This window comes from Pelodiscus sinensis, chromosome 29, assembly GCF_052426305.1.
Source record: "Pelodiscus sinensis isolate ZL-2025 chromosome 29, ASM5242630v1, whole genome shotgun sequence".
Taxonomy (NCBI): Eukaryota; Metazoa; Chordata; order Testudines; family Trionychidae; genus Pelodiscus; species Pelodiscus sinensis.
Window position 1 is genome coordinate 15,071,172 of NC_143080.1, and position 27,755 is coordinate 15,098,926.

General features: G+C 50.8%; 1 protein-coding gene across 1 annotated transcript; it reads right to left on the minus strand.

Annotated features, from left to right (window-relative positions):
- Window positions 1-544: 544 nt before the first annotated feature.
- On the minus strand, window positions 545-26,779 carry PSMD11 (proteasome 26S subunit, non-ATPase 11). The gene is made up of 14 exons (XM_075911722.2): window positions 26,620-26,779; window positions 24,101-24,202; window positions 17,535-17,659; window positions 11,918-11,989; window positions 10,580-10,637; window positions 9,793-9,987; window positions 8,451-8,595; window positions 8,030-8,090; window positions 6,454-6,516; window positions 4,881-5,006; window positions 4,404-4,439; window positions 3,070-3,121; window positions 1,965-2,107; window positions 545-1,835 (listed from the first exon to the last, which is right to left on the minus strand). Exons 1-13 carry the CDS (start codon window positions 26,708-26,710, stop codon window positions 1,965-1,967), a joined length of 1,269 nt encoding a protein of 422 aa, XP_075767837.1. The 5' UTR covers window positions 26,711-26,779; the 3' UTR covers window positions 545-1,835.
- Window positions 26,780-27,755: the final 976 nt, after the last annotated feature.

The window sequence follows — 27,755 nt, forward strand, 5'->3', positions numbered from 1 at the left end:
AAAGATGGGAAGCTGGGATTCAGACAAGACACATTTTTAACAATTAGGCTAATGACAACTTACTGCTGGAGGTGGTGGATCCTCCATCAGCTGAAGTCTTTAAATCAAGACTGCATGTCTCTTCCTAAAAGAAATGCTCTAGTTCAACCAGATGGGATGGGCTTGATGCAAGTATTTCACCTGTAAATCCGTGCTGCATTATGCAGATCACATGAGATCAGAGAGATCATGTCTGGTCTTCAAAGAACCCTTGGAACCACAGCCTGATGCTTTCCAAAGTTCGACTCAGTTTCTTTAAACCTGCGAGGTGCTGGAGTACTTTCCCGGAAGATTAAAAAAATCATGGTTGATAATTCCAGGTAGAGAAAGGAATTCTGCTTTGCAGACCTGGGTGGTGTGTTTAGAAAGTAACAGTCTCCTGTCACCTAATGTCGTGCACTTCGGAAGGCAATGCAGCTTGCTTTGTAGGCTGTACTCCCCATTGGCCAAAAGAAACACCCAATACCCATGTTCTTTGCCTAATCAGCCGAAGACAGGAGACAGGTTTTGAAAAAAAAATTACTTTATTGGAACTCATCTGAACATCAGATATACCTGGTGTTGGTTAGCAAGAACCGTTTGTACATTTGATATTGATGGTGCCAAAAACCCAAACAGTGACTGACTCAATGAGATGGAGAGTTTAAAAAAAATATCAGAGAAAGTTAAAACATGGACAGAAAGCAGAAAAAAAATCAGCCAGTCTAAGATTTAGTGAAGGCAAAATCTCTTGATAAAACAGAACCCTTTTACAAAATATAAATTTAGTAAGAAAACGTGGAGGGGGAAAGAGAAAGGGAGACGGGGAAAGGAAAATAAAGATCAGCACGACAGATGCAGACGCTTACACTGCCCAAATGGCATTAAAACCTTGCCAGGAGACGCACCATAAAATGAAACATGTTGGAAAACACAGTGCTCCACCTCCTCTACCTAGCAAGTGCCTCGCAAGCTCCTTTCACAGGGGCCGGTTTGTCTTGCATCAGGTGTTAAAGGAAACCGACTCTAGAGCAGAGGTGAGTGAGGACATCGGACCAGCGCCTATGCTAGGAGACTGCCTTCCCGCTTGGATGTTTGGCTCTCACAGGGAGACACCGGCTCGTGTTCCTCCTAGCAATGCGGGGGCGGGGGACAGGGAGGGTCAACACATTTAAACAATAGCATGCGAGACAGGCCTCCGGGGAAACCTGCACTGTTCCCTTGGTTAGAAATGGCCTAACGATCTAGTCAGTTGCAGCTGTTACTTCTACACTGAGCTGACTTAGCACAGCAGCAATTCTGAACGGGCTCCTGTGTGGGCTTCTAGGAGTCCATCTGGAGTTGCTTTGGGGGGATTAAAAGTCTTAGTAAGATTTAAACATAAACCAGCCGTCTGTATGGAAGAGGTGTTTGGGTCAGTACAAATGGAATAAAACTTGGCTTTTATACAGTCAGTAAGTCTCGGATTTTGGAGGAGAGGGAAGAAAGTTTCCTTAGCAGCCAGGTTGCTATTGATGAGCAAACCTTGCCCCTGCCTCAGGAAGTGGAAAGCACGTTTAGGTAGTGTAAGCCTTCTTCCTTTTATTCAGAATCCCTCTTTTAAACAATGCCCCCCGCCCCCAATACAAAGTTTGGCCAGGAAACGTTACATGGAAACTGGAACACGCATCGTATGGAATACAAGATGCACTGGATGAGGACGTTTAAAAACTTTCCGAGCGAAAAGTAGAACAAAGAAAAAAGTCTGCTAGCATTTTCCCAAAGGTTTCACTCTCCTGTCACACACACACTTCCCAGGACAGCTCCCAGCGCCAACTCTGCAAAGGAAAGAGCCTGTGTCAGTCAAGGGGAAGGAAGCCAGACACGTAGGCACATGCCGTACCCGGGCACGGAGCCCCGGGAAGGGAACCCCAGCAGTTGTGTTCTCTGGCCCAACACACACTCACCTATGTTAGCTTCTTGGCTTTGTTGTAGAGAGAGTCCACGACTTTACTCATGTTCTGAATAGTCTCCAGGGCAGCTTCGTACGTTTTGTCTACGGGCGGTTCGTCAAAGATAATCAGGACGCCCTCCCCCTGGTCGAGGATCCCTACGAACACAAAGCTCTGGTTACCCAGCACTGCATGAGAACAGGGGGGTCTCAGCTCTGCCTCTGGACTGCCCAGGCCCGGCCAGCACGCTCTTTCCAACCTGCTCCCATCAGTCATGGGGATGTGGCACAGGGAACCTGAAGGGAGCACTTTGGAAACTGGCTTCACGCAAGAGCAGCCTGCAGAGATCTCACTTTGGGGGCTCGCCAGCCACCGGCACCAGGGGCTGGAGGCTCGGACGGGCCCAGCAGCCAAGGGGATCTCTACCGCTCATCTTCTTCATCCCTTCACCAATGGAGGTATTTCCGATCCCTTCTGTAGTCGGCTTCCACCGCTCTCTAGCCAGCACGGCTACCCCACTGGCCTAGCCCAGGGTCCTTCTGCCCAGTAAGGCAGGAGGCCTGGTTCTCTGGGTGGGGCACTGTGGAAAGGCGGACACAGCTGCACTCCAGCGGCGGAAGTACAGTCGCCTCTAGGGCCCTGGGCCCCCTCTGTTCCCTGCTGCACACACAGGGAGATAAGGGAGGGGGACACTGCTGGGGTACAGACAGGGACTGGGGTCTCATGAACTGTCGAAGAACCAAAGAGGATTTCTGACTGCGCGGGCGCTCCCCTCCCTCCGCCATACGGCCGCCGGAAAGCACGACCCTCAGCTCGCTGCCAGGAGCTCTGCTTGCGAGCGGAAGCCGCCACCCTGAGCATGTTGTGCGCCAGCGGACGCTCTCCCACGGTGTCACAAGATCAGGGAGACTGAACAGCCAGAGCTCCCACCGCAGCAGGTGCATGGGCCCGCCAGGATCCAGCCATAACCCGTTTTCTCCCCGCGCGCCTCTTTGCTTTCTCCCCGCGCGCCTCTTCGCTTTCCGAGCCTGCCAGCATCGCCGAGACGGAGGGACCGCGCTCAGAGAGCCCTAGAAAGGAGCAGGAGACGGTGCAGCCAAGGGGGGGGGCAGAGACTCACCATGAAATTTCTTGTCCAGGATCATCTGTGAGAGTTTCCTTTCCACGTCGGCCTGAAATTGGAACCACCTCTTGAAGCTACATGCAGAGCAAAGGTTTCACCCACAGCCCCGGCCCGACAGAGGCGCGCTCCCGAGCAACGTCTGTGCAGCCAGCTCTCACGGACAGACCAGCCTGGATATTACAGGGCGCTTCAGGCAAGGCACGATGGCAGCAGTGCGACCGGAACCTCCTTGTACCCGGTGGAGTTCCCACGGGACCTGCTGCCTTCCCGTTTCACGAGAGCGTGCAGCCTTCACTTGGGGCCTGCAGGAGTTGCAGGGTGGGGCATGCCTGCTTGACTCAATCACCTACTTGACCAAGCTCCATCGCACGCCAGCCCGATGGCCTGCCCCAGCCAGCCCGGCCTCTGGGAGCCAGCCCTCGGTTCCGCTCACTGCCATGTGGCTGGAACTCCCACGGAGGCGGCAGGGATCTCTGCTCCCCGTGGGCGCTCGCGGCCAAGGGCAGAGTTAGACAGCGCCCATTCGGAAGGGGGTTGTACGGTGGGAGCCAACTCGGGGCTGTAAGATTCTCCCCCTCCTCCCCCACCTGCCAGCTCTGTGACCTGGGAGCACGAGGAGCATTTTCACTAAGACTCGACCCAGCTGTCCCCTTTGCGCACGGCAGGAGGAGGCCAGTGGGCCTCTGGACAGCCCCGGGGCCGCTCACCCCTGTGAAACGCCAGCCAAGGGAAACTGGCTCGGCCACTGTCGCTAAGAGCTTTTCCAGCCCAGGCGCCTTCTAGGCGGCGGCAGCCCAGCTGGTTCACGGGCACTGTGCCCTGGGCTGCCCGCCGGGATTCCGAAGGGCTAAGCTGGATTCAGCGAGGGATCACCTACAGGAGGCGCCTGCGGACCCTTCGGATGTGGAGGTCGGCCAGTGGAAGGGTTTGTGGGGAGGGACACGTACACTGCATCTCGCAGGAACCCTGCCCCCCGGGGGGCAGAGAAGGCCCTAAGAGGCCTCTTGCAGCCAAGCAGCTGCAGGGCCTGGCAGCCCAGTCCCTGGCTGGGGCCAAAGGTGCCCCACGCGGGCCTGGGTTGGGGAGGGAGAGCCAGGGAAGACAGTCTGAAGGGCAGGCTGCGTGGCCTGGCCGCAGGGCTGAGCCGACGGGGCCCCAGGAGCAAAGGAAGATGGGACGAAGCGAGTGCTCCCCTCGGGGGCTGCCCACCAGAGGACCCTGCTCCGCTGCTGCTCCTGCCGCACCTGGAGCTTGATGCGCCGAGTTATTTCCTGGTGACTGCGTGACCCCCTGTGCGTCCCCACCCTGCGCGGGTCGAGCCAGGGCCTTACCTTGGAGAGCTTGATGAGGCTGGATATGTGCTCCATCTGCAAAGGGAGAGAAAGAGCAACACAGACACGGGGAGGCAGGCTTCAGCCTTGCCTTTACAACAGAACTACCACGCCTGGGTCCACACTCCACTCCTGCCCCAGGTGGCGCCTTTGCCTCCTCTCAGTCAGCGCTCAGGCCACGGTCCCGATTCCAACTCGGGGTGCACGAGCCGAACGGCCGAGTCGCCAGCTCCCTGCCCCAGCCAGTCCATCCTGATGGAACCGTGGCGCCGGGCAAGGTGCACACGCCCCTCCCGAGGGGAATGGCAACAGCACAGAGCCGGAGCCTTGAACAGCCGGCCATTTCGAGCTGCAGAGGATGCTTACGGGCTCCGGCGCCAGCCCAACCCATCCCAGGGAGGAAGAGCCCCATCAGCGCCGCTTGCGCCACGCAGCGAAGAGACGAAGAGCCAGGACGAAGGGAGGAGACGCACTTACCTGTACTCTGGAAAAGGGTTCGATGACTCGGATCAGGTTCTGTTCCAGTAAGTTATCATAGAGTTTAGCCAAATGAGTGTTGATGATGGGGTCGTCCCTGAGCTCCACCTTATAATCTGTCAGCGCCTGCAGGAGACAGGTTGGGGACAAGTCATAAGGCTTGAGATCAACCTGGCTGGGCCAAGTCCAACACCTCTCAGGGCAGCCTGCAGCCTTGTTAGCTGCTCTCACCCATTCCCTTAGCCAAGGCCTGCGCATGGCACCTCAGCCCCAGGATCACCGAGCACCTTGCGGGCGAGTATTTCTCGTCACATTCGCTATAACCAAGTGGCCCAGCAGCTCGCTGTAAGAGGGGAGCTTCCTGCTCCTCTCCACCGCTTTGGTTTCCTTCCCGGAGAATCTTTAGAAAGGCTTCAGTCCAGGAAGTCTGCTTTTTAAAAAAGCAATGGAAGTACCCAGATGGGAAAGCATTTCGAGCGCCAGTGCACTTCTCCAGGCTTACGGGAGAGCAATACTGAATGCAGGAATGAGGAGGGTACTTGCCCCAGAATTCACTCCTGGGGGACTTCTGCACCACTGCGCAAGTGCAGAATTCATGCGCTCTGCAGATTTTACTTTCTGACCCAGTACGGCCGTTCTTATGTTACTTTCTCCATGGAGAAAAAATTATTCATGTATCCATCGCAGTCAGTGGGCAGGGGGAATATCCTGCCAGGGCATCTGGAGCAGCTAGGGGAGACTCAATCTGTTTGTCAAAAAAAGTTCCCTGACTCTTTGCTGTCGGGGTTGTTACACGCGTATTTGCTAAGTATTAAAGTAAGTTACCAAAATGATTGAAAATTGTGTGATAATATTGTGTTATTTGGACACAGAATATGCAAAATTATTGCCATTTTAAAGTACTGTGCACAGAATTTTTGGGGCACAGAATTCCCTCAGGAAAAGGAAGAGCTCTTTTTGGAGGACTAGTGACTTGAGTCTGCAGGTGTCAGCTTCATCGCCTGGGAACACAAGTTCTCATCCAAACACTTCCATCACTTAGTGGCTTGCTGCTCCACGCCCAGCTGCTGAGTAACAATGGCCAGGTTAGGATGTGCCTCTCTCCGCTGCAGAAGGGAGCACAGGCCAACTGCTCTATCCCTCCGCACAGGAACCGGCTGCTCTGCTCCACCGTGAGCTCTGCACTTCTGCAGGTCAGTTCCACAGAACGCAAAGTTCAAGTGTTTCCAAACTTCCGCCCTTTTCATGTAAAGAGCAAATGGCTTGGTCAGAGTATTCAGGCTTCAAAATTCATGTTGTTATGTAAATGATGTGGTATTGAGCCAGAACCGCACAAATGCTCCAATCAACTATACAATTTAAAGCAAACACTTCAGCTTCAATTTCTGTCCCACAAAACATGGGCTGGAAGAACCAGACCGTTTAGGAGAGTGGATACGGTCCAAAGGAAGTCAAAACTCAAGCAAATACCACAGGAAGAGTCTGCCTGCTCTTGCTTGGCTCCACCATGAGCACCGAACGTCCAGCTTTTCACACCGTGCCTCCCCCATCTGGCCTCACCCTGGTCACTCACCTTCTCAAAGTCTGCCAGCGAGCGATTCTTACTGGCTTGTGCCACACACTTGAGGGCTTCTGTCTGCAGAGAAAAACGGAGCAGGTGTTAGTATTCGGCGTCTGAAAAAAGCGTGATGCCGCACGGGACATAGAAAAAGTTCTTAGTAGGCCCTTTGCAACCAAGCCTCGGCTCAGTTTCCTTCCAGACACACAGAACAAGATCAGCAGCTGACCGCAGAAGGAGGGAAAACCCAGCAGTTGCCAGTATCAGAACAGCTTCATGCTAAAAAAGACTGAAGCTCTGTCATGTCTGCAACAGCAGCAAGAGGCTACATTTTCTGTCAAGCTTGCATGTCGGGAGTCACCGTGTGGTCTAGTGGTTAGGGCAGTGGTTGGGAGGTGGAGTCACGGGACTGTGTTCTCACATCTTCTGCTAGCTAAGAGTGTGACCTTGGGCAATTCATTTCCCCATCACTGAACGGAGATAACACCCCTCTGAGGCAAGGAAGTGATTTCTGAAGACTAGGGCTTATTTAGCAATATGGAAGACACATGACACGTCATCCATTCACTCCTCCATCCTCCCTGGAAGGTACTCCATCTTAATCCTTACCACAATCCTTTTATTAGCTAGCCCTCATAACCCCCCATGCTTTAGTTGCCTTTCACAGACGGGGAAAATGAACTAGAAAATCTGCACAATCCAGGCCACAGAAGGCATCAACAGTGAAGGCTGAATCACTCTTTACTACTTCCTGGCTTCGGCCCATGTTCAGCCAACACCTCATTAAAACGAGCTGGTTTGTTATTGCAAGATCACCCTCATGTAGCACAGAGGGGTTCGTTGTGCTAAGTCTAAGCCAGAGCACGGAGATCACTTGCTTTGAAATTGCAAGCGGTTTCCAGAAACAGCCCTGTTTGCCTAAGATGCTAGGCTCCCCGACACGGATTCTCTCAAGACCTGCTCAGCTATCTCCATGTGAAGAGGGGTTTTCAAAGCGAGCCAAGCCAAGCCAACGTTACACGATTCCCACACCTACGCTAGGCCCCAGCCTCCAAGCAGCTATGTCCATGAGCCGAGTACCCTCGAGGCCTGATCCTGCAATGGAAGTTAGCAGCAGCCCAAGCCAGTGGGGAAAGCCAGGACGAGAAACACGGAGCTAACTAAACTAACAAAGGCCTGGAGACTCCGCTGAGGTAAATCTGTGTCTTCCCATCAAAAATCAATGGAGTTGTATGGACTTTTCCAATGTTGAGCCAACCCCAAGCCTGCCGATGGGAGGCGGGGGGAGGGGAGAGGCAGCAGCACACTGCCCCGTAGGGAGCCTCAGCCCCTTTGAACTACTGCAGCTCGGAGGGATTTTGGGGGGGTGCACTGCAGTCCAACCACCCTCATCCCCGCCCCCCGCCCACGTGGTGGCTGTCGGCCCCACTGGCCAGTCATAAGCGCTATGGGATGTTAATCTGAAATGTTACTACTTGTGTGCTTGCAAACAGACTAGGTAACAAGTTTCAAGTATCAACATAATTCTGTCCCGTGATCAGCTTGTTTTATCCGGGAGACGCAAGGGAGGAAAAGGGAGAGATTTCCATACCTGCCTTCCTGCATACCGCAAAGCGAGCTTCCCGCTCACCAATGCCTGCACGTCCTCCGGGCTGCAGAGAGAGGGAAGGGAAAGAACAGTCACTCAAGTCTCTGTGCTTCACAGCGACCTCCTCCATCGGAGCCACACAATTCCTGGCTCACATGCCCTCAAGTATTTAGGAAGATCATCTCACTCAAATTCTCTATTATAAAATTTAAATGTCTTGGACAAAGTTCCTAAGAAGAATGCTGAGCATCCCCGGAGCACTTACGAGATTACTGAGGCTCAAATCTTAAAGCAGCAGCCACAATGAATAAATTGTTTAAAGCATGCTGGCTGAACGTGGCTGCTTCGGTTCTGCAGTTGGTTAAGAGATCTGGATAGACCCGCCCTGTCCCGTCTAAATGGAATTATTCTTCCTGCCACCTACGTGTTGAGCATGATTTTGCACAGCAACATGTATTTCAAAGCAGTGATGGCTTTGGGGCTGTCGATTGAATCGTATCCCTCAAACGCCTCATAAAAATAGGAGTAGGCTGTTTTCCAGTCCTTTTCTTCTGCGGCATGGATAATACCTGTCGAGGGGGGAAACAGGCAGAAGTCAAACTTAGTTTTGGAGGCAGATCAAGTGGTTGTTAACACTGCCTGTGGCACTCGACTGCAAGGAAGCCTTTTCCTTGAAGCTCACTTCTCCCTGAAGTCCTATAAACCCCAATTCTCTTCCAAGTAGAGCAAACAACTAGGCAACAAACCCAGAAACCCCACACAAAAGTTGTGGCTCCAGCAAGATAAAACAAGCAGTGAAATGCAGAAACGTGTGTTGCGCCTCCTCCGTCTGCTTAGAGAACGTCTACAGTACCAGCCTCTCCAAAGGAGACACGTTATGGGACCGCAGGACTGGCAGGTCCCAGGCAGCTTCCCAAGCTCATGATTACCAATGTTTGCTTAATGAGTTTCGCCTGGTCAGAGATTGTGAGCAACCTGTTTCATCAATTTCCCACCCACTGAAACAGGGAAAGCTGCAGCTGCAACAAGCGATCCTTTGCTCTTCCCCCTAGCTGCAGAGCTAGTCCTTTCACTGCTGCCAACTTGCGAGACATTCTGAAGCCCGGGATATTCTGGGGCGTTCTTAAAGTTCTGGCTCCTGCAGTCCTACGAGCATGTGACAATCTACACTTTCATTCAAGGACTTTCTAGACCCTACAGCTGCAGCGGAAAGCCTGAAAATAGGATCTAATTGCAGCCAGGAAGCTTACGAGCAAAGAAAGAACTCCCAATTTAGTTTTAAAAGTCAAATGACCAGGTTCAACGTGTACGCGGGGTCACTGCTCACACAAACATCGCAGCAGTGCCAGTGGTTTAAGAAAGCAGGAGTCTCCCGCTCCACGTGCCAAGTGTACAGCAGAGCGTTGAGGAATAGTTACCTAGATCCATTCTGAGCACCTCCAACTGGAACACAGTGATAGTGTGGACAGAGGAGCCATATCACAGCTTACTGCCGCTGGACCGCCCCTTCTATTCACAGACTAGTAGGAGGGCATCGAGTCCAGTCCCCTGCCCTCACGGCAGGACCAAGCACCATCTACACTGGGGCGGGGGCTGCTGACCCAAGAACAATCAGTTGGAGGCCGCACACAAGTGAGAAACCCCCGACTGAGGAGAAAGACACTAGAGCTTAAGGGGCCCCGAGCTAGTAGATTGTGTGCAAGTTAAGCCCATTGCGTAAGGGCCTCAGTTGCAGCATGGGAGGCTTAGGGCTGGGACAGCTTTACCTGACTGCATGTCCAGGGCTGCCTGCAGTTTGGGTGGGCAGTAGATTGCATTGGCTGTAGTTCGTGCTGAGGTTAAAGCTGCTCGTGCTTTTGGCAGATTGCTCAGGGCGTGGTACGTCTTGCTTTCTAACAGCTGCACTTCAACCAGCAGAGCCTTGTCATCCATCTTTTTCAACTCCCGCAAGAGCTGAGATCCTGGCAAGAGACATGAACAGCAGCATCTGTAACTCTTCATTTGGGCAGCAGGAGCAAATCAAGATCAGCGTGGACAACAGGCCCATCCCCTGAACCATCCTGCTTTTGAGACATGGCTTGAGTCCTCCAAGATACAGGGCAGCGGTTCTCGACTCATTACACATCGTGGGCCGCATACCCAGACCCCTCCATGCCAGGCGGCTGAGAACCTGGCAGGTCTTTACATACAGCTGAGCAGAGCTGCAGCTCTTTGTGCTAATTGGGCCGCGTGGGGCCCCTGGGTTGAGAACCACTGATCCGGGGGTTCGTGTCCACATTCTGTGGTTTGGGGGGGGGGGGGGGGTTGCATAACAGTTTGAATGAAGAGTACAGCAGTCTTGGCTCAAACACGGATATGAAAGAACTAGAGTAGTTTGCAGTACAGACAGAAGACTAGTTCAGATGGCAAATTTGATACAGCACTGAGAGCAGAGTATTTGGGTCCCTACTAAACACGTCAAAACGTCCTTGTACATAATACAACTTCTTTCCCTGCGTAAGCCTCAGGTTTATTTTGGAAGCAGGGAACTACTGCCACCTTGTGGCGACTTACCGAGCTGCAGCGCTTCTTGGTACCTCTTTGTATCGAAGTACAAAGACACCAGCCTAGCCTGGAGAAGAGAAAAAAATTGCTGAGGAACCAGAGGAAGCAGCAGGATTTTGCAAAATGAAACTTGCTGTTCTCATTAGTTTGCACTCGGTCCAAACACTGCTTGGAAACGGCTGGATCTAAATGCAACGGGCAGAAAACCCTCCCCCAAGGCAAGTCTCTGACCAAGCCGCCCCACAAAGGGCAACAAAACTTAGAATAATCCTGCTGCCTGGTCGCTTGTGCAGCTCTGGGCCACACAGCAAGGAGTCCAGTGGAAGATCCAGCCTGGGGGTGTTAAAAAGGGGTTCATTAGACAATCATGTAACTGCTGGAAACAATCTTTGCGGGTTCCACGCTGGGGGTTCTGCAGTACAAGCTTTATAGTGCAGGGCCTGGATGTAGGGTGGTAGCTGGCTGCCCAGGGACCAGTGCGTGCCCAGGGGCCAGCTGCCACCCTGCGCTGCTGCCTCTGATAGGCTACGTCTACTCCAGGGCTACTTAACTTTGGAAGTCCTGAGGCCCACAGTGATACTCACAGCACATGCCGAGGGCCGGAACTTAAGTGCGGTGGTATATACATGCAAATATATATGCAAATATATGCAAACAGCTTCCTTCACACTGATGGGCATGAATACAAAGATTAAGCCTCAAGCCACAGCACCGGACCCAAACGTGGCCAGTGAGAGCCACTCAGCACCTCTCAGGCTCCGCCCACAAGGCTAAGCAGCCAGCACTTCCCACAATGCCCCAGCACTCCCGGCACCTCCTCCCTGGGGGCTAGAAACACCGGCCCCCATACCTGTCTGTTCCCGCCAGCCCATCCACTTGCATCTCTCAGTGCTCACCCCGCCAAGGAGATGCTTCGCCGCTGTGGGGCGTGTTCCCAGTGGATTCTACCCCCAGGCCACGTGTTGCACCCCACGTGAACCCAAACAAATGGGCCGCGTGTTGAGTAGCCCTGGTCTACACTGCGGAGCTATTTCGGGAGACCTCCAGTATCCTGAAATAGCTATTCTGCATCTTAAGAACCAGCCCGTTATATCGCAATGTAACAGGCCTGCTATTCCAATAGCCCTGCAAACCTCATTGCACGAGGGAGAAGGGACGTTTTGCTAGAATGCTTTATTTCAGGGTAAGGGTGCTGGGTAGATGAACCCATTCAGAGCCAGCAGCATGGGATGGCAGCCGGCTCCTGGCTTCCAGCCCCACTCCCAGGGAGCAGGGCCGGGAGCCAGCGGATCACCATTCTGGTGACCATTTAAACGGTTACACCATTACATCAACCAGACATCATACCTCTAGGGCCTGGCGTAGGAAAGTCCTCTTCTCCGATTTGGCCCATTCAATACACTCTAAGCACAGGTCGACCTTAGGGAAACAAAAGGACATTTTAACACCTTCTCCCTGTGACAGAATGGGAGAAGAGGGTTCAACTCAAACAACTCAATTACCGTTCTATACGCAGCAGAGACCAAAACAAAAATGGGAAGACGTTAGTACCGACTCTCAGCACCATTTAGGCCAATAAGGTGAGTTTTACTGTACAAGATTCATTTAGCCTGGGCAAATATCAGTTATCTGTCATAGACCATGAGGTGCGGGTTTAAGTCAGTGGCCTCCGAGGCAGAGCATTTCACAGCATAGGCAGCTCCGACACACGATCTCCGGCTACACGTTCAAGCCAACACTGCCCTCAGATCGTACACATAAAGCAGCCCTGCATGAGGTACAGCTCACTGCACGTCCCACCTAAGGCCATGTGGCGCCTGTAAAACGAGGGCTCGTGGGACCCAAGCAGAAGGCGTGTGTTTCAGTCGGCGGTTAGAACCGCATGGGAACGTGACGAGAAGGGAGATGAAAGGGCTGTTTAGAACAAGCTACTTTAATATTAATCACTAAGTGTCTCGTGAGCAGCCATCACGGTTCCTGTGTATTATGTGGATTTAAAACCTCTAACGAAAGGCTCTAGTAGTGTCAGAACCAAAACGGGTCATCCTCACTGCTGCGATAAGGGCGCCTCTCCTCGAGAGCACGATGCACTTGTTCCCACAGGCAAGCCCACCGCTGAGGGGTGACCCTTTGATTTACACTCTACTTATACTGATGAAAACAGCATTTGAGGGCACAAACAGCACAGTGTCATCCTGTCTGAGAGCCAGTGAACTCCCCAACAGCAGAAAACAGCATCTAGATCTCATGGTTATGAAGAAATCCGCAGGTGTGAACATGGCCCTGGCTATTTCTCTCAAGGAACCGTAGCATGAAATCAAGACTACTCTGGGCAATTTCAGTCCTGCAATTCAAGAGCAGCTGTGAAACTGACAATATGGTCATACCCACTGCTGGAGACAGCTATGATCAGCAGCAGATAGAGGCCTGGGAGGTATACAGGGGCAAGAATCAATTACAAATGGAGACTAAAGAAGGGCAGAAGCCACCTGAGCAGCCAGGAGGCGCTCTCACGTGAGGAAGCAAGTTCTCTCTTCCAACAGCCCAGTTCAATCACACACAGATGAAACTAGTGACAAATGATGCAGCCTCTGAGCAGTAGCCAAGATCAGCAACTCCGGCCTTTTGGAACAGTTGGGATTTGGGTCACTGGGTTTCTCTCTAAGGCATCACAACAGGCCACTGCTGATAGTTCCCCAAATGATATGGGCCTCTGGCCTGTAGTGGTTTTTCAATCCCTTAGTTATACTCGAGTTACCCAAGACCAGAGGAGGATAAAGTATCACAGCCAGAACTTCAACTAGACAATGCACCTGCCCCGCCAAATCCCCTGACAATTAGCTCTGCAGCAGCAATGCATTTGCCAAAATCCATCAAGGTGGCCGGGCTTCGGTAGTTCTGAAGTGATCTCTGCAGTACTTAGTAGAATACCTCAGAATTCGCCGCACGTGGACAGCTCCTGCCACCCAAGAGTACTTCATCAACAACCCTTTCAACATCCCGACCTCAGAGAAAGGACACGGAGGCAGAGAGGTGACATTGTCAGTCACAGAGGCGCTGTGACATTCTGTCTGTCAGTCTGCTGAGGTGCTGGCAGCAGAATCGAGATTTCATAGAATCAAAGAGCTGGAAGAGACCTCAGAAGGCCATAAAGTCCAGCCCTCTGCCCAAGGCAGGACCAACCCCAATTAAGTCAACCCGGCCAGGGCTTTGTCAAGCCGAGACTTAAACCCCTCTGGGGATGGAGACTCCACTACTTCCCTAGGGAACCCATTCCAGTGCTTCACCACCCTCCTAGTGAAATAGTTTTTCCTAATATCCAACCTGGACCTCTCCCACCACAACTTGAGCCCATTGCTCCTTGTTCTGCCACCTGCCACCACTGAGAACAGCCTCTCTCCAGCCTCTTTGGAACCTCCCTTCAGGAAGTTGAAGGCTGCTCTCAAATCCCCCCGAACTCTTCTCTTCTGCAGACTAAATAGACCCAACTCCCTCAGCCTCTCCTCATAGGTCCTGTGCTCCAGCCCCCTCATCATTTTAGCTGCCCTCCGCTGGGCCCTCTCCAATGCATCCACATCCTTCCTGTAATTGGGGGCCCAGAACAGGACACAATACTCCAGATGTGGCCTCACCAGAACGGACTAAAGAGGAATAATCACATCTCTGGATCTGCTGGCAATGTTCCTCTTGATGCAGCCTAATATGCCATTAGCCTTCTTGGCTACAAGAACACACTGACTCGTACCCAGCTTTGCATCCACTGGAATCCCCAGGTCCTTTTCTGCTGAACTGATACTTAGCCATTCGGTCCCCAGCCTGTAACAATGCTTGGGATTCTTCTGTCCCAAGGGCAGGACTCTGCACTTGTCCTTGTTGAACCTCATCAGGTTTCTTATGGCCCAATCCTCTAATCTGTCCAGGTCACTCTGGACTCTATCCCTGCCCTCCAGCATGTCTACCTCTCCCACTAGCTTAGTGTCATCTGCAAACTTGCTGAGGGTGCAATCCAGCCCCTCATCCAGGTCATTAATAAGGATGTTGAACAAAACCGGCCCTAGAACCAAACCTTGGGGCACTCGGCTAGAAACCAACCACCAACCTGACATCGAGCCGTTGATCACTACCCATTGGGTCCGACAGTCTAGTCAGCTTTCTATCCATCTTATAGTCCATTTATCCAATCCATACTCCCTTAACTTGTATACTGTGTGAGACTGTATCAAAAGCCTTGCTCAAGTCAAGGTATGTTACATCCACTGACTTTCTCAATCCACAGAGCCAGTTACCTCATCATAGAAGCTAATCAGATTGGTCAGGCACCACTTGTCCTTTGTGAATCCATGCTGACTATTCCTGATCACTTACCCCCCTTCCAAGCGTTATCCTTCATATCCCTTGCGAGTTGCAATTCCAACTGCCCTTCTCCAATGGCGAGGAGGAATGCATCTAGTCTACAGCATTAACCGATACACTTTTGCTTATCGGTTAATCGACTACACTATTACATCCCTAGAGACAGCAGCTGCCGAACAGAGCACAGCCACACTGCACGCCTGGAACCTTCCGCAAGCGCAGTAACAGTTGGCCCTCACTTCAGCTCGAGTAGGGAAGTTCGTGCAGAGCCAGTATAAGGCAGTAGTTCACTTTCCTGGAACAATGCATCAGAGGCAGCAGGGGGCTCCCCGGGAGTGGGGCCGGGATCACACTGGCTGCTGGCCCCACCCCTGGGGACTACCCAATAACCGTGGAACCACTAAGTGTTGATGTGATTACACAATTATTAAATGAATCACTATCTAACATCCCTAGTTTATGCTGGGGGTGGGAAGCGCTGGGCTGGGCTCCCTAGGGAGGGGGTGGAGTCTCCATCCCTAGGTGGATAAATCCCGGCTTGACAAAGCCCTGGCTGGGTTTATTTAGTTGGGACTGGTCCTGCCGTGGCCAGGGGCAGGACTTGAGGACTCCTGAGGTCTCCTCCAGCTCTAGGATTCTATGACATACTGGCGCCAAGTGTCTAACAAGTTGCCACAGGCATCTAGTAGATCTGAGAAGAAACACTTGGCTAAACTGCTGCGGTTTGCCTCCCAGCAGTGAGTAATCTGCCCTGGCTCTTCTAGCCACAGCAGTTCGCAGCCCCTGGACCTCTGGGTTTGCTGAGTCAGACACGAACACAAGCGTGCTTGACTCTCCCCCCCCCCGCCCCCAACAAAAAGCACTGTCGGAGTTGTCAGGAGTCAGGATGTTGGAAATTGATCAACTGACTAGTCGATAGGGCGATTCCGCCTTTGAAATGTAGCAACAGCTCCAGGCCTCTTGCTACACTTCAAAGGCGAAAGCGCCATGTGGAGCCCAGGATGAGCTGGGGACTCCCCCACTGATCCCAGGCTCCATGCGGCGCTGCCGCTTTGAAACGCCGTATGCAGCCTGGGGACACCCCAGCTGGTCCTGGGCTGCATGGGGTGTTTCAAAGTGGCAGCGCCACACGGAGCCCAGGGTCAGGCTCCAGGCTTCAAGCAGCGCTGCCACTTTGAAGTACCCCCTGCAGTACCCACCCTTGCTGCCTGAGGAAGCAAGGGGAGGGAAGCGACTAGTCAACTAACATGTCGACTATCCAATAAGCACTGGCTTGTTGGATAATTGACTAGTCCTTCACATCCCTAGTTGGGAGCTGGGTATGTTGACTGAAGTGGGTGATGCCTCCCCAGGCCTTACTCAGAGATGCTGCTCATCTTGCCGGAATACGCCACCTGTTGGGATCGCAAACTAAAGATAAACAGTCGCAAACCCTTTCAGAAAGGGAACTCTGAAAAGTCCCTCCATTTTCTCCTGCCCCTTTGGAAGATCCGTTCTCTTCCACTGTTAAATTGGAAGTGGGCTCATCTGGTCAACCACCATTTGGCACAATACACACGGGCAGGCCAGCAAACAACAAATGCTTGTGGAAACAGCTACATTCGGATGGCAGTGCTGCACTGGCTTAATCAGTGAGCAGACATCTGCCTCTCAGCGTGCCTCCTTTCCGGGCTTATTCCTCTGCTATCCACACTCATAGGAGGCCTTTCCGTACAAGCCCCCCTCAACCTCACTTCCTCTCCAGCCCATGCCGGCCCCACCCTGGGGACTATCCAGTCAGCTTTCACCTAGCTTGGGGCTTCTCAAACTGGTGGCACCCTCTCCCCAGCCAGCCTGAATCAGCTACTTAGCCCAAAGAACCCAACCTAGGGAGTCAAGGCAAATGGGATGAAACTTAACCAACGGCTTAGTTGTGCACCCTTTCCTACTGGTGCGATTTGGCTGAGGCAATCTCCTCAGGTGAAAGATGAAAACTACATTACTAGTTAATTTTCTGTGTTCCAGGGAGTCATCCATCGATTAGAGCGAAAGACATACAGGACCCCTGGCTCCACCCCTTGCTCTGCCATTGTGGCCACGTTGCCAGGCCTCAATGGAGTATGGAGCAGCGCTTGCCTGAATGGGGCTTTGAGATCACTTGCTGAAACACGCACCAAGCCCCACCCACCTTTTTAGAACTCTAACACCCCAAGTTTTGGATTCCAGTCTTAAGGCAATCTCCACCCACGTCATGTGCTGTGACATACTGCGCCTTCTAAGCCTATGGACTGAGCTCCTCAGAGCAGGCATATCGCCCCCCCACAGCACCCTGAGCACCCTCCACAAAATACTGGAACTGCACATTTAAGAGCAAGCAGCATGATTCTCAGATAGTCCAAGCTAAGAACCTACTCCATTCCAGCATGGCAAGGGTTCCAGCTCAAGTCAGTGCTTTCAGGTTACATGATGATGTGTGAATTAGAGTAGCCACTGTGGTACTACTGGAATATGATCAGATGCATGATACAATGAGCATGCTGAGAGACATTACAAATGATTCTCCACTGTACAGATCAGGCTGCGGTGCAGTGAGCATTTGAGCAATGAGCTTTTTTAATTGGAAGAGTCTCACCTCCTGTCCTGTTGCTGCCTCCATATCGAGGAACAGATCGAGGAGAGAGCGGACTAAACGGGCTGCCTTTGCTTTGCTGATGGAATTCAAGAAGGGTCGAACATACTTCAGAAGTCCTCCAAGTTCTGCATTCAGGGCAAACAGTTGGATTCAAAATACAAGACACAACAGTAATGTTACAATGCAATCTGGGTACTCGGGTGTACACACAGCAATATTTATTATGCTAAATTCTTGAAGCAGTATTTCCTATAAGTCAGTGGTAAATGACTCCGAAGGAAGCGCGTACAGTAGTTGAAACTGGAAGCCAAGATTTCTGGGTTCTATTAGTGGCTCTGATGCTCACGGATTATGGGACAGTTTGCCTATTTATAAAAGCATATAACAATACTTCTCAGGTGTGTTTTAAGGCTCTTAACATCTGAAAAGTTCTTACAGATTTTTGGTAAGAGGGGCAATGGAGTATAAAATGGAAGTGAAATCTTTGCTTTTGTTTACTATTTTAACGTACCCACCTTCACAAGAGACGGGTCAAATTCACAATAGAATATACATTCTTGACAGGAAGAATAGTTAAACGTGACATTTTCCAAGCGTTTTCCATCATGTGCATTATTTTAGATTTAATTTTTCAGTAAACTGATTTTCTGCACCGCTAATTAGTTTGTATCTTAATTTACACTTACCCAGCGCATCTCAGCTTGGTGTAGTAAGCCTAAAAGATGTGGGTCATATAATACAGGTGATTTAACCCTTTGCTGGGATAGACCGGGCAGGAAGAGTATTCAGTGAGCACAGAACACCACAGCTGTTTAAGAAAGGAAGAGGCGACAACACCCCTAGTAGAATGCAAAAGCACTGGCTTACCACTCAAGGAAGGGGTCCTTATTTCCTGTGCAATCTCAACTCAAGCATCCAAATGTTGACCACACCGCATTCTGCTTGGCTTACACAATCTCACAGAATAGTTCTGTGGCACCTTGGAGACTAACAAAAATACATAGAGCATCATGAGCTTTCGTGGGCACGACCCTCTTCCTCAGATGGGATGATCTAGAACTGTGGCGTCCAATGTGCTAGCCACTAGCTACATGTGGCTATTTGGCAAGTTGAGTGTGCCTAGTTTGCTATAGCAGTAGCCACTACAGTCTCAGATCATCCTATCTAAGCTCATGATACTATATATTTGTTAGTCTCCAAGGTGCCACAGGACTACTCCTTTTTAAAGTTATCAAGTAACATGGCTACCCCCTGAGACTCTCACCGAAAGACTGTACAAAAAGAGCACAGCTCTTGACTATGCAATTATTGTGCTATTGAAAATTTGCTTAAGACACCTGATAATCCCTTTACGAGTCTTAATTCTTACTTTAAACTGAACAAGGCAAAACCAGAAATGGTCAGGAACAAATATCTACTTTGCTTTATTGCATAAATATTCTCCCAGCTCTATAAGAATGGGCAGGTTGCTTCCTCAGACTTTTGGAGGAATTAACATCTCTTCATTTTTAAACCCTTAGTCAATAATCACATCACAAGTTAGCATATTGAAGTCTATCCTATTTGAATTTTAGTGCTGTGTCACCGTTTCTATGCACAGGGAAGTGATTGCAATTTGCATCGACTGTTTGATTAGTCAATAAGGGCACTTCTTGCAAGCATAGCTGCACTGCAAAGGCGACAGCACTGTGGGGACCATGGGGCCAGTGAGGGACTCAAGCAGTCCCTTGCTGGCCCTGCGCTCCCCGCGGCGTTTCAAAGCGGCAGTGTTGCATTGGAGCCCAGAGTCAGCTGGGGACTTCCCGCTGACCCTGGGCTCCACACGGCGCTGCTGCTTTGAAGGAGCCTCTTTCTGATCGAGGCAGCAAAGGGGGAAAGCGACTAGTCAACTAGCCTGTCGACTATCCGATAAGCTTTTGCTTATCGGATAGTCGACTAGCCAGTCACATCCCTACAGGAAAGAGCTCATTGTAGCATGAATGAAACCTATTAATCTGATGTGTCCTTCAAGATCAGCACAGAGTTTGTTTTCTCTATCTTTGTAATAATAGCTGAGCATCACAATGCACTGCTAGGATTTACATGGGGAGCATGGCAAGCAGCTGTTAATGTCATAATCTCACCCTGCCTGAGATCACTTTGCTCAAGATGTGAGTTTTTATGCACAAAGTCTTTGGAATCCTTCCAATTTAGGAGTTTTTACTGACCAAATTTCTTTTAAATTTCAATCTGCAATGACCAGGAATTGTCATGTGTGTCCTAGCCTTTGCTATTTCTACTTCGCAGGCCAGCAGGGGATGTAACAAGAGACTGTAGCTTTAACAGACCATGAATCTGGCAGCATTCCTTCTTAAAATACTCATCCCACTGCAAAGTCCTGTATAAACTACCCAAAAGAGGTGAAAGTGCTTGGCGTTATAGGGAAAAGACAACGACTTCTCTTCAATGGCTTGTCTCCCAATGAATACAGCCAGTGCTTTTAAAAAAAAAAAGGTGCCGCTACTCCAGGGGAAAGTTGTTGAGCTCTGACTGGAGGTGCCGGTACTGCGTACCGTGTGACTGACTGACTGACACACACAGCACTGAATACAACCCATCATGACAGCAACAAGTTAACAATGGCCTTTTCTCCCAAGGCCACAACAAATGAGATGTTTGCCAGTTGCAGAATAATAAATCCTCTAACATCAATGTTTTCCTGCTGAACACATTGAGCAAGTCCCATTTCCACCCAGACATGACCATGCATGCTCCGATTTGTCCCACGTGACTAAGTTAGCTAGTCATTTCTTGTCTTAAGCCCCCACCCCTTCGAAAGCCATCAATTTCATCTCCTAGGCACAATGTCTCTGCAGCATCCCCTGCTGGTCAGGACCAACTCAAATCTAGGTGCAGAACGCTAATGGGCCAACATTCCAAGCAAGCAACAGGATTTTCAAATTAAACGGTCAGAATATTGAACCTGATTGAAATAGTCCTACCCCTACCTGGTAATTCATCACGTTGTGTGTCACTAGAGAACTGATTCTAAAGGAGACCTGGAATGCTGAGTCACTCGGAGCAAGACAAATCCATACACTTTACTCACTTGTGGCTGCAGGATTATAAATTCAAGCCATCCTTGCTGTAAGTAGGTTTACGGTTCTCACTAGTGGGCATCTGGTACATAAAATCCTGACTTTCTATCAAGCACCAATTGCTTTGGTGGTAATTCATTCAACAGCCAGCCTCAGAGGTTACCCAAAGTGCATTGCGTTGTTTGTAAAGTTTCCTGTTCAAACTTTTATGAATCAGCAGCTCCTAGAACAGTTTATTCAATTTCTCTACATCCAACTCGGCTATATTTTTAAAAGGAGGGTACTAATTTGGCGTGGATGTTGTTTTCAGCCACCAGTTCAGAAAGAAGCAGTTTCTCTTCATTTAGGGCAATGCGGGAAGCAATCAATTCTTCCACAAACTGTGTTCATCAGGATGTAGCAAAGTGTCCAGAATATTCAGACATAACTAATTTAGTACCAACATATAAATGCCAAAGCCAAAATACAAACGTATTTATTAGGGCTGTCAATTGATATACGTTAACACCTGCAATTACCAGTCCACGATTAACATTAATGCTGCGCTGCCCCTTTGAAGTGTCACTGCGGCACTTCAAAGGGGATGTGCAACATGGAGCCCAGGATCAGCTGGGGAGTCCCCAGCTGACCCCGGGCTCCACTGCCCATTTGAAATGTGCAGAGGTGGCATTTCAAAGGAGCAGCTACCTCACAGCTGAGCCAGAGATCAGCTGTGTGGCAGCCGCCCCTTAGAAACACCGCCTCCACATGTTTCAAAGGGGCAGTGGAGCCCAGAGTCAGCTGGGGACTCATCAGCTGACCCCAGGTTCCGGGGAAGTGCTGCGTGGCACCTGGGGTCAACCAGGGACTCCCCAGCTGATCCCGGGTTCTGGGGAAATGCTGTGCAGACTCCCCAGCTGACCCTGGGCTTTGCGTGGCAACGGAACCTGGAGTCAGCAGTCTCCAGCTGACCCCAGGTTAAGCTGGGAGCCCCCTGCTGACCCCAGGTTAAGCTGGGAGCCCCCTGTTGACCCCAGGTTCCGCTGCTGCGCAGAACCCAGGATTAGCTGCGCAGTCCCTAGCTGACTCCAGTCTCCACAGCAGCTGCCCCTTTGAAACGCCAAAGGCAGCGTTTTAAAGGGGCAGCGTTGCATGGAGCCCAGGGTCAGCTAGGGACTCTAGCTGATCCCAGGCTCCACGCAGAGCTGCTCCATAGAAACGCTGCGACGGAATTTCAAAGGGGAGGTGTACACGATTAATCGTATGATGAATCGCTTGACAGCCCTTGTATTTATGGAAGCAGGGAATAACAGACCTAAAACTGAAAATTGGATCACTTATTACTGAAATCCCTCAGCACTTTTAATGTCATCACAACCACGTTACACATACAATTCAATACTCCTCCCAATGACTTAATGGCTCTAGTCGGTCCGGTCTAACTACTAACTCGTCCCTCTCGAAAACTCTGGGCTTTCCGTTCCTGACTGTCAGCAGACTAAGTCGTAACATGTGCAAAGACAGACACGAGCTGAACCAGATTGTTTTTGTTTTGTGCTTATGTAGTGGTGGACCTGAGCCAAGCATGACAGGAGTCAGTTAAGACATGGTCTTAGACAGTCGACAGGAAAGGATGAAGGCAGCATAGAAAGGAACTGTGGGATGCACTGGAAAGGAAAAGGGAAGATTTTCAGCACACAGAACGTTCTATATTCTCCCCCCGCACTTCTGTAATGGAAAACCTGCCCTTGCTTCTGGGCGCAAGAGAGAACCTACCTAGGAATATTTTGAAGAAATTCATTCCCTGAGTAAAAAAGGAAAATGTGCCAAGTGTAAGCAGGACAAGATGATACAGGGCCCAGTTACAAAAATAAAACAGCAGTTATTTACTTGTTCCCGTAACACAAGAACTAGGGGTCACCAAATGAAACTAATAGGTAGCAGGTTTAAAACAAACAAAAAGCTTTTCTTCACGCAGTGCACAGTGAACCTGTGGAACTCCTTGCTAGAGGATGTTGTGAAGAACAGGACTTTAACAGAATTAAAAAAACCAAAATAACTAGATAAATTCATGGAGGTTAGGTCCATCAATGGCTATTAGCCAGGATGGGCAGGAAAGGTGTCCCTAGCCTGTGTTTCTCTGGAAATGGATGACAGGAGAGGAATCACTGGATGGTTCCCTGTTCTGTTCACTCCCTCTGGGACACCTGGCATTGGTCACTGTCGGCAGACAGGACACTGGGCTAGATGGACCTGAGGTCTGACCCACTCTGGCCGTTCTTACGTATCACAAGGAAAACTGCTTATTGGAAGAACGTGATATGAATGAATCTGTGGCTATGGCTGAGTGAATCAACTGGTTACCAGTGTAACTAATTCACTTTGCAATCATCATTCTTCTCTCTGCCTGTCAGCACAAGTGTGATTTGACAAGTGAATTCCCAAAATGTTTATGGCGTTGGATGTTGCTAGAAAAACCCATGTAGCTTTGCTAATCCGTATGGCTTGTTTAATGAGTTCAGTAGGTTTCGAATCTCTCACTCAAGTCTACAATTCAGAAAGCTGCAGTAAGAGCTCGAGTTGCTAGTTGCCACTGAGTGTCAATTTCTTATTATAGAATATATGGCCCTTATTTTGGAAACTCATGGCCGCAGACTAATGGGGATGCCACAAATCTGTTCTCTAATTTATATCAGCATAACTCAGCTTTTCCAAGGGAGCCCCATTCCAAACACAGACGTGCCAGGGAGTCCAACGGGGCTTACTCCAGGCTGAGTGGGCGCTAAGCACAGTCAGTCTGAGCTTCTTTAGTAAGTTGATTTAAATCAATCTACCCTGATGGAGAGATGTTTGTCTGAAGTTGCTATATCCATTTGTAAAATCCTTTTGGACTCAAAAAATGCAAGGTAATTATTCTTGAACAAGCGACTGCAGATCTAACCATGACAAGCATGCTATCTTAGAACTTCCCAGGGAAAGTAAAGATGGGACTATAACTGAACCAAACAATCACTGATTAGAAATGCTTCACCCATTCCTCTCCTTTCAGATACAATTCTAAATAAGTTTTCCTTTTGTGGGTATGGAAATTCTCTTTATATTATTTGTCAAATCACTCTCTCAATTCAAAAGCTTTGGAAAACAATTTCAATTGTTGGTGTCCCATTTCAACATTTTCTTCACTGAAAAGTTTTGTTTTCTGATTCGAACCAACATTTCAAAGTTAAACTCAGTGTGGACTAGGTGTAATTTTCTCTTTAAAAAAAGGTTAAAATGCCCAGTATGAAGGGAGAGCTAGGGGAGAGGAGGAGTATAACATTAATTGATTTGCAATAATTTCAATCTACTTCAAAACAGGAAAAGAGTTTCAGAATCTCAGAAGACTCCAAAGATCACATGTAGTTTTCTTCACCTGATCTCTACTCTTATGTTTGCATCTCCCTACAGACTCCCGAACTTGTGTGTACATGTATGTTATAAGAATTCCAATTAGTCAGAACTAGGGCTTACCTTCCGCCTGTCCAGTCTTAGCAAGAAGTGACCCCAGTTCCAGGATGCTCTGCTCTTTAACTTGCACGGCCTCCTCATCATTTTCCTGGACATCTCGCTTCACTAGAAGAAAGTGGAACAATACCATTTCAATCAAAACACAGAATCTACACAAAAGCTTCTGGGAAGAAGCGAAAAACTGAAATGAACTAGTGTGTCATGTAACAGTGGAGTCAATCTGGCTGGAATATTTAAAACTTAAAAACAGTTATTTATATAAACTTTAAAATAGTTGCATTCAGCTGCCAAAATTTCTCGTGCCCTAAAAACAGGTCAGATTTCAGATTCACTAAGTGTGTAACTAAGACCCTTCCAGCTGTTCAAGAAAGACTGATCTAAAACAATTGTTGCCCCATAAGGTGGAATCTAATAAATTATATCTTCTAAATAGTGACATCTCAAGCGAAGAATCTGCAAGCTGGATAAAAAATAAAATAAAAAAACCCCACGCACCCCTACTGTTGTTTTTACTGCTATTGTGCGCCATGCTTAAACGCTTGGCCAAAGCTTGACAACAAAAGTAATGCTAGATTATGAGACACTGTGAAATTAATCTTTGTTTGCTTGCATGTAAGATACTGCACACGCATTACAGGCTCTCAAAAGTCAGAGCTGATTCTCCTCAAAGTTTTCCACAGATTTTGCTACTACTTGGTGCTTTGTAAATAATAAAAATGTCCAATAACTGTGAAACAAGCAAGTATTCCCATCTTACCGATGAAGCAACAGAATAGAAGTGTGAAGAGATTTACTGACTGAAACTACAGAGCTGGGATTCCTTCCTCAGTTGTCCACTACTACAGGTCTGATTAGTATTCAAAAGTTCATAGTTCACACTTGATGGGACAACTTATGTCCCAGTAACTTACTATGTGAAGTATCATAAGCAAAATAATGTTTTTCTCCGCAGTAAGGAAGGTCTATTTATAGTAAAAAAAAAAAAAAAAAAAAAAAAAAAAAAAAAAATACCCACTGCCTTAAAAAAGTCTACTATAGATTATGAGCTGAGAGATGTGACTCTGTGTGGTATCTTTTCCCTGTTACTTTTGATGAGGACCAGCCTGACACAAAGACACAGGTATGTTTGACAGACTGGGTCTAACTAGGTTAACTAGTGTGTCACATCTCTAGTTAACCTCACAAGATAAACAAGCTTCTCAGGACACCCTACAATGTGCACCTCATTTTCACCTCAGGCAGCAGCCGGACATATTTTTCTCATATATTTCATATCACACGGTCTTTTTAAATACATAGTTCAGCACCTACACAATAGCCATCTGAAAGACCTATTTTGAGACTATACAGTAGCCAAGGGGACATTTAACTCCCAAACACATAACATCAGCAATTTTTCAAAGCATACCCTCAGAAATAAGTCACCTATTACAAAGGATCCAGATTACTACAGCTGTTCGCTTCTATAGCGTCTTCTCTTCCCATCCCATCATCTACTAGGGATATGAATGTTTAACCAGTTAACCAGTGGGGGCTGGAGCAGCTCCCTTCAGAACCACCATAGACCCGGGCTGCTCTAGGGCCTCCCTTTAATCTGTTAGATGGTTAACCAATGTTTCACCTGTTAACCAATTAGGATTGTACATCCCTATCATCTATATTACAGATACATTCTGGGGACCCAAATTAAATTAGGAATGCTAAAACAGTGAACTGGATAAGTGAGAGTGTGTATCCAATTAACTGTTTTAACTAAGCTAACTGTTTTCTCCCCACCTGGCCCACCACTGCAGCATTCCCTCATAGCCATGGAGTCCTGCTGCCCAGCACATCCTAGCCAGGGCTCCTCTGGCCTGGCGCAACTGCCTGTCCGCAGTTAACTGGCAAGGGCATCATGCTCACCAGTTACCACCCCTAAATTAAACATGGCTGTCCCCTGATGGAACTAGACCACTGTTCCATGTTCTGCTTTGGGCTCGTCCCCAACACTGCTAAATCCTTAAGACAGTCCCCCTGGCAGCTGTGGGTGCAGCCCTTGCAGACGGAGATGACCTCTCCAGGAAGGAAGCAGAAATAAAACACGGAGGATTCCCGAAACGAAACAGAATCCGCCAGAACCGAGGTGTCCAGTTCAGCGGTTGCGCGCGCTGCCCCGAGCCCACTGCGGGGCTATTCACGGACCCCAGGGGGCAAAGGAGGGGACAGATCTGAAAGGCACAAAACCACCGCGCCCCGCCAGAGCCGGGGGGCAGCGACACCGGCCCCCCCCCGGCAGGAGCCACGAGTCATCCGGGTGCCACGGGGCAGCGAGAACCCGCCGGGGGCTCGTCCCGGCTCCGCCCCTCCCGCCGAGACCCCCGGGCCGCAGCGATGCCCCCCCACGTGCACGCGACGGAAGCGGCCCGGCCCGGCAGAGCGGCCCCTCCCCCCGCGGGCCCGGCGTGAATCAGCAGGCGCGGGGCCCGGGCGGCTCCCCCCGCGCTGCGGCCCGGCGGGCGGGCCGGGGGGCGCGGGCCGCTCACCGATGGAGTGCAGGATCCCGATGGAGGCCTCGCGGTCGGTGGAGAGCAGGGACTGGGCGCGCTGGAACTCCAACACCGCCGCCGCCGCCATCTTAGCCGCTCGCTCCGCGCTCCTCCTCACGCCGAGCCCGGCCGGAAGCAGCCGGCCCGCGAGCCCCGCCCCTTCCGGCAGCAGGGCATGCCGGGAGCCGTAGGCCGGGCACGCCGCTCGGAGACGGGGAGCGCGGGACGGCGCTGCGTTAGGGGGCGGGGCGCTGCGGGGGGAGGAGCCGGAGGGAAGCTCTGCGGGTTGGGAGGGGCGGCGAGGGGAGGAGCTCTGAGGGGCGGGGGCGGGGCTTGAGAGGCTGGGCGTGATACAGCTACGAAGGGCTGCAGGGACACGTGGCCAGGGCTGGGGGGAGCCTACGTGCCCCCCCCTGCTCCCTGCACCCCCCTCAGCCCAGAGCCTGCACCCCAACACCCTCCTGCACCCCGCCCCTGCCTCAGCCCAGAGCCTGCACCTCGACACCCTCCTGCACCCCCGCCCCTGCCTCAGCCCAGAGCCTGCACCCCGACACCCTCCTGCACCCCCGCCCCTGCCTCAGCCCAGAGCCTGCACCCCGACACCCTCCTGCACCCCGCCCCTGCCTCAGCCCAGAGCCTGCACCTCGACACCCTCCTGCACCCAAACTCCCTCCCACACCCCGCCCCTGCCTCTGTCCAGAGCCTGCACCCCGACACCCTCCTGCACCCAAACTCCCTCCCACACCCCGCCCCTGCCTCAGCCCAGAGCCTGCACCCCGACACCCTCCTGCACCCCGCCCCTGCCTCAGCCCAGAGCCTGCACCCCGACACCCTCCTGCACCCCGACAGCCTCCTGCACCCAAACTCCCTCCCACACCCCGCCCCTGCCTCAGCCCAGAGCCTGCACCCCGACACCCTCCTGCACCCCGACAGCCTCCTGCACCCAAACTCCCTCCCACACCCCGCCCCTGCCTCAGCCCAGAGCCTGCACCCCGACACCCTCCTGCACCCAAACTCCCTCCCACACCCCGCCCCTGCCTCACCCCAGAGCCTGCACCCCGACACCCTCCTGCACCCCCGCCCCTGCCTCAGCCCAGAGCCTGCACCTCGACACCCTCCTGCACCCAAACTCC

Excerpts from the sequence above, each read along its gene's own strand:
- PSMD11 (XM_075911722.2), bottom strand. The coding sequence starts at position 26,710 with ATGGCGGCGGCGGCGGTGTTGGAGTTCCAGCGCGCCCAGTCCCTGCTC. Across the intron at positions 6,517-8,029 it reads TGCGGTATGCAGGAAGGCAG|ACAGAAGCCCTCAAGTGTGT; the intron begins GTATGGAAATCT and ends TTTTCTCTGCAG. Across the intron at positions 3,122-4,403 it reads GCCTCATCAAGCTCTCCAAG|GCCGACGTGGAAAGGAAACT; the intron begins GTAAGGCCCTGG and ends TTCCAATTTCAG.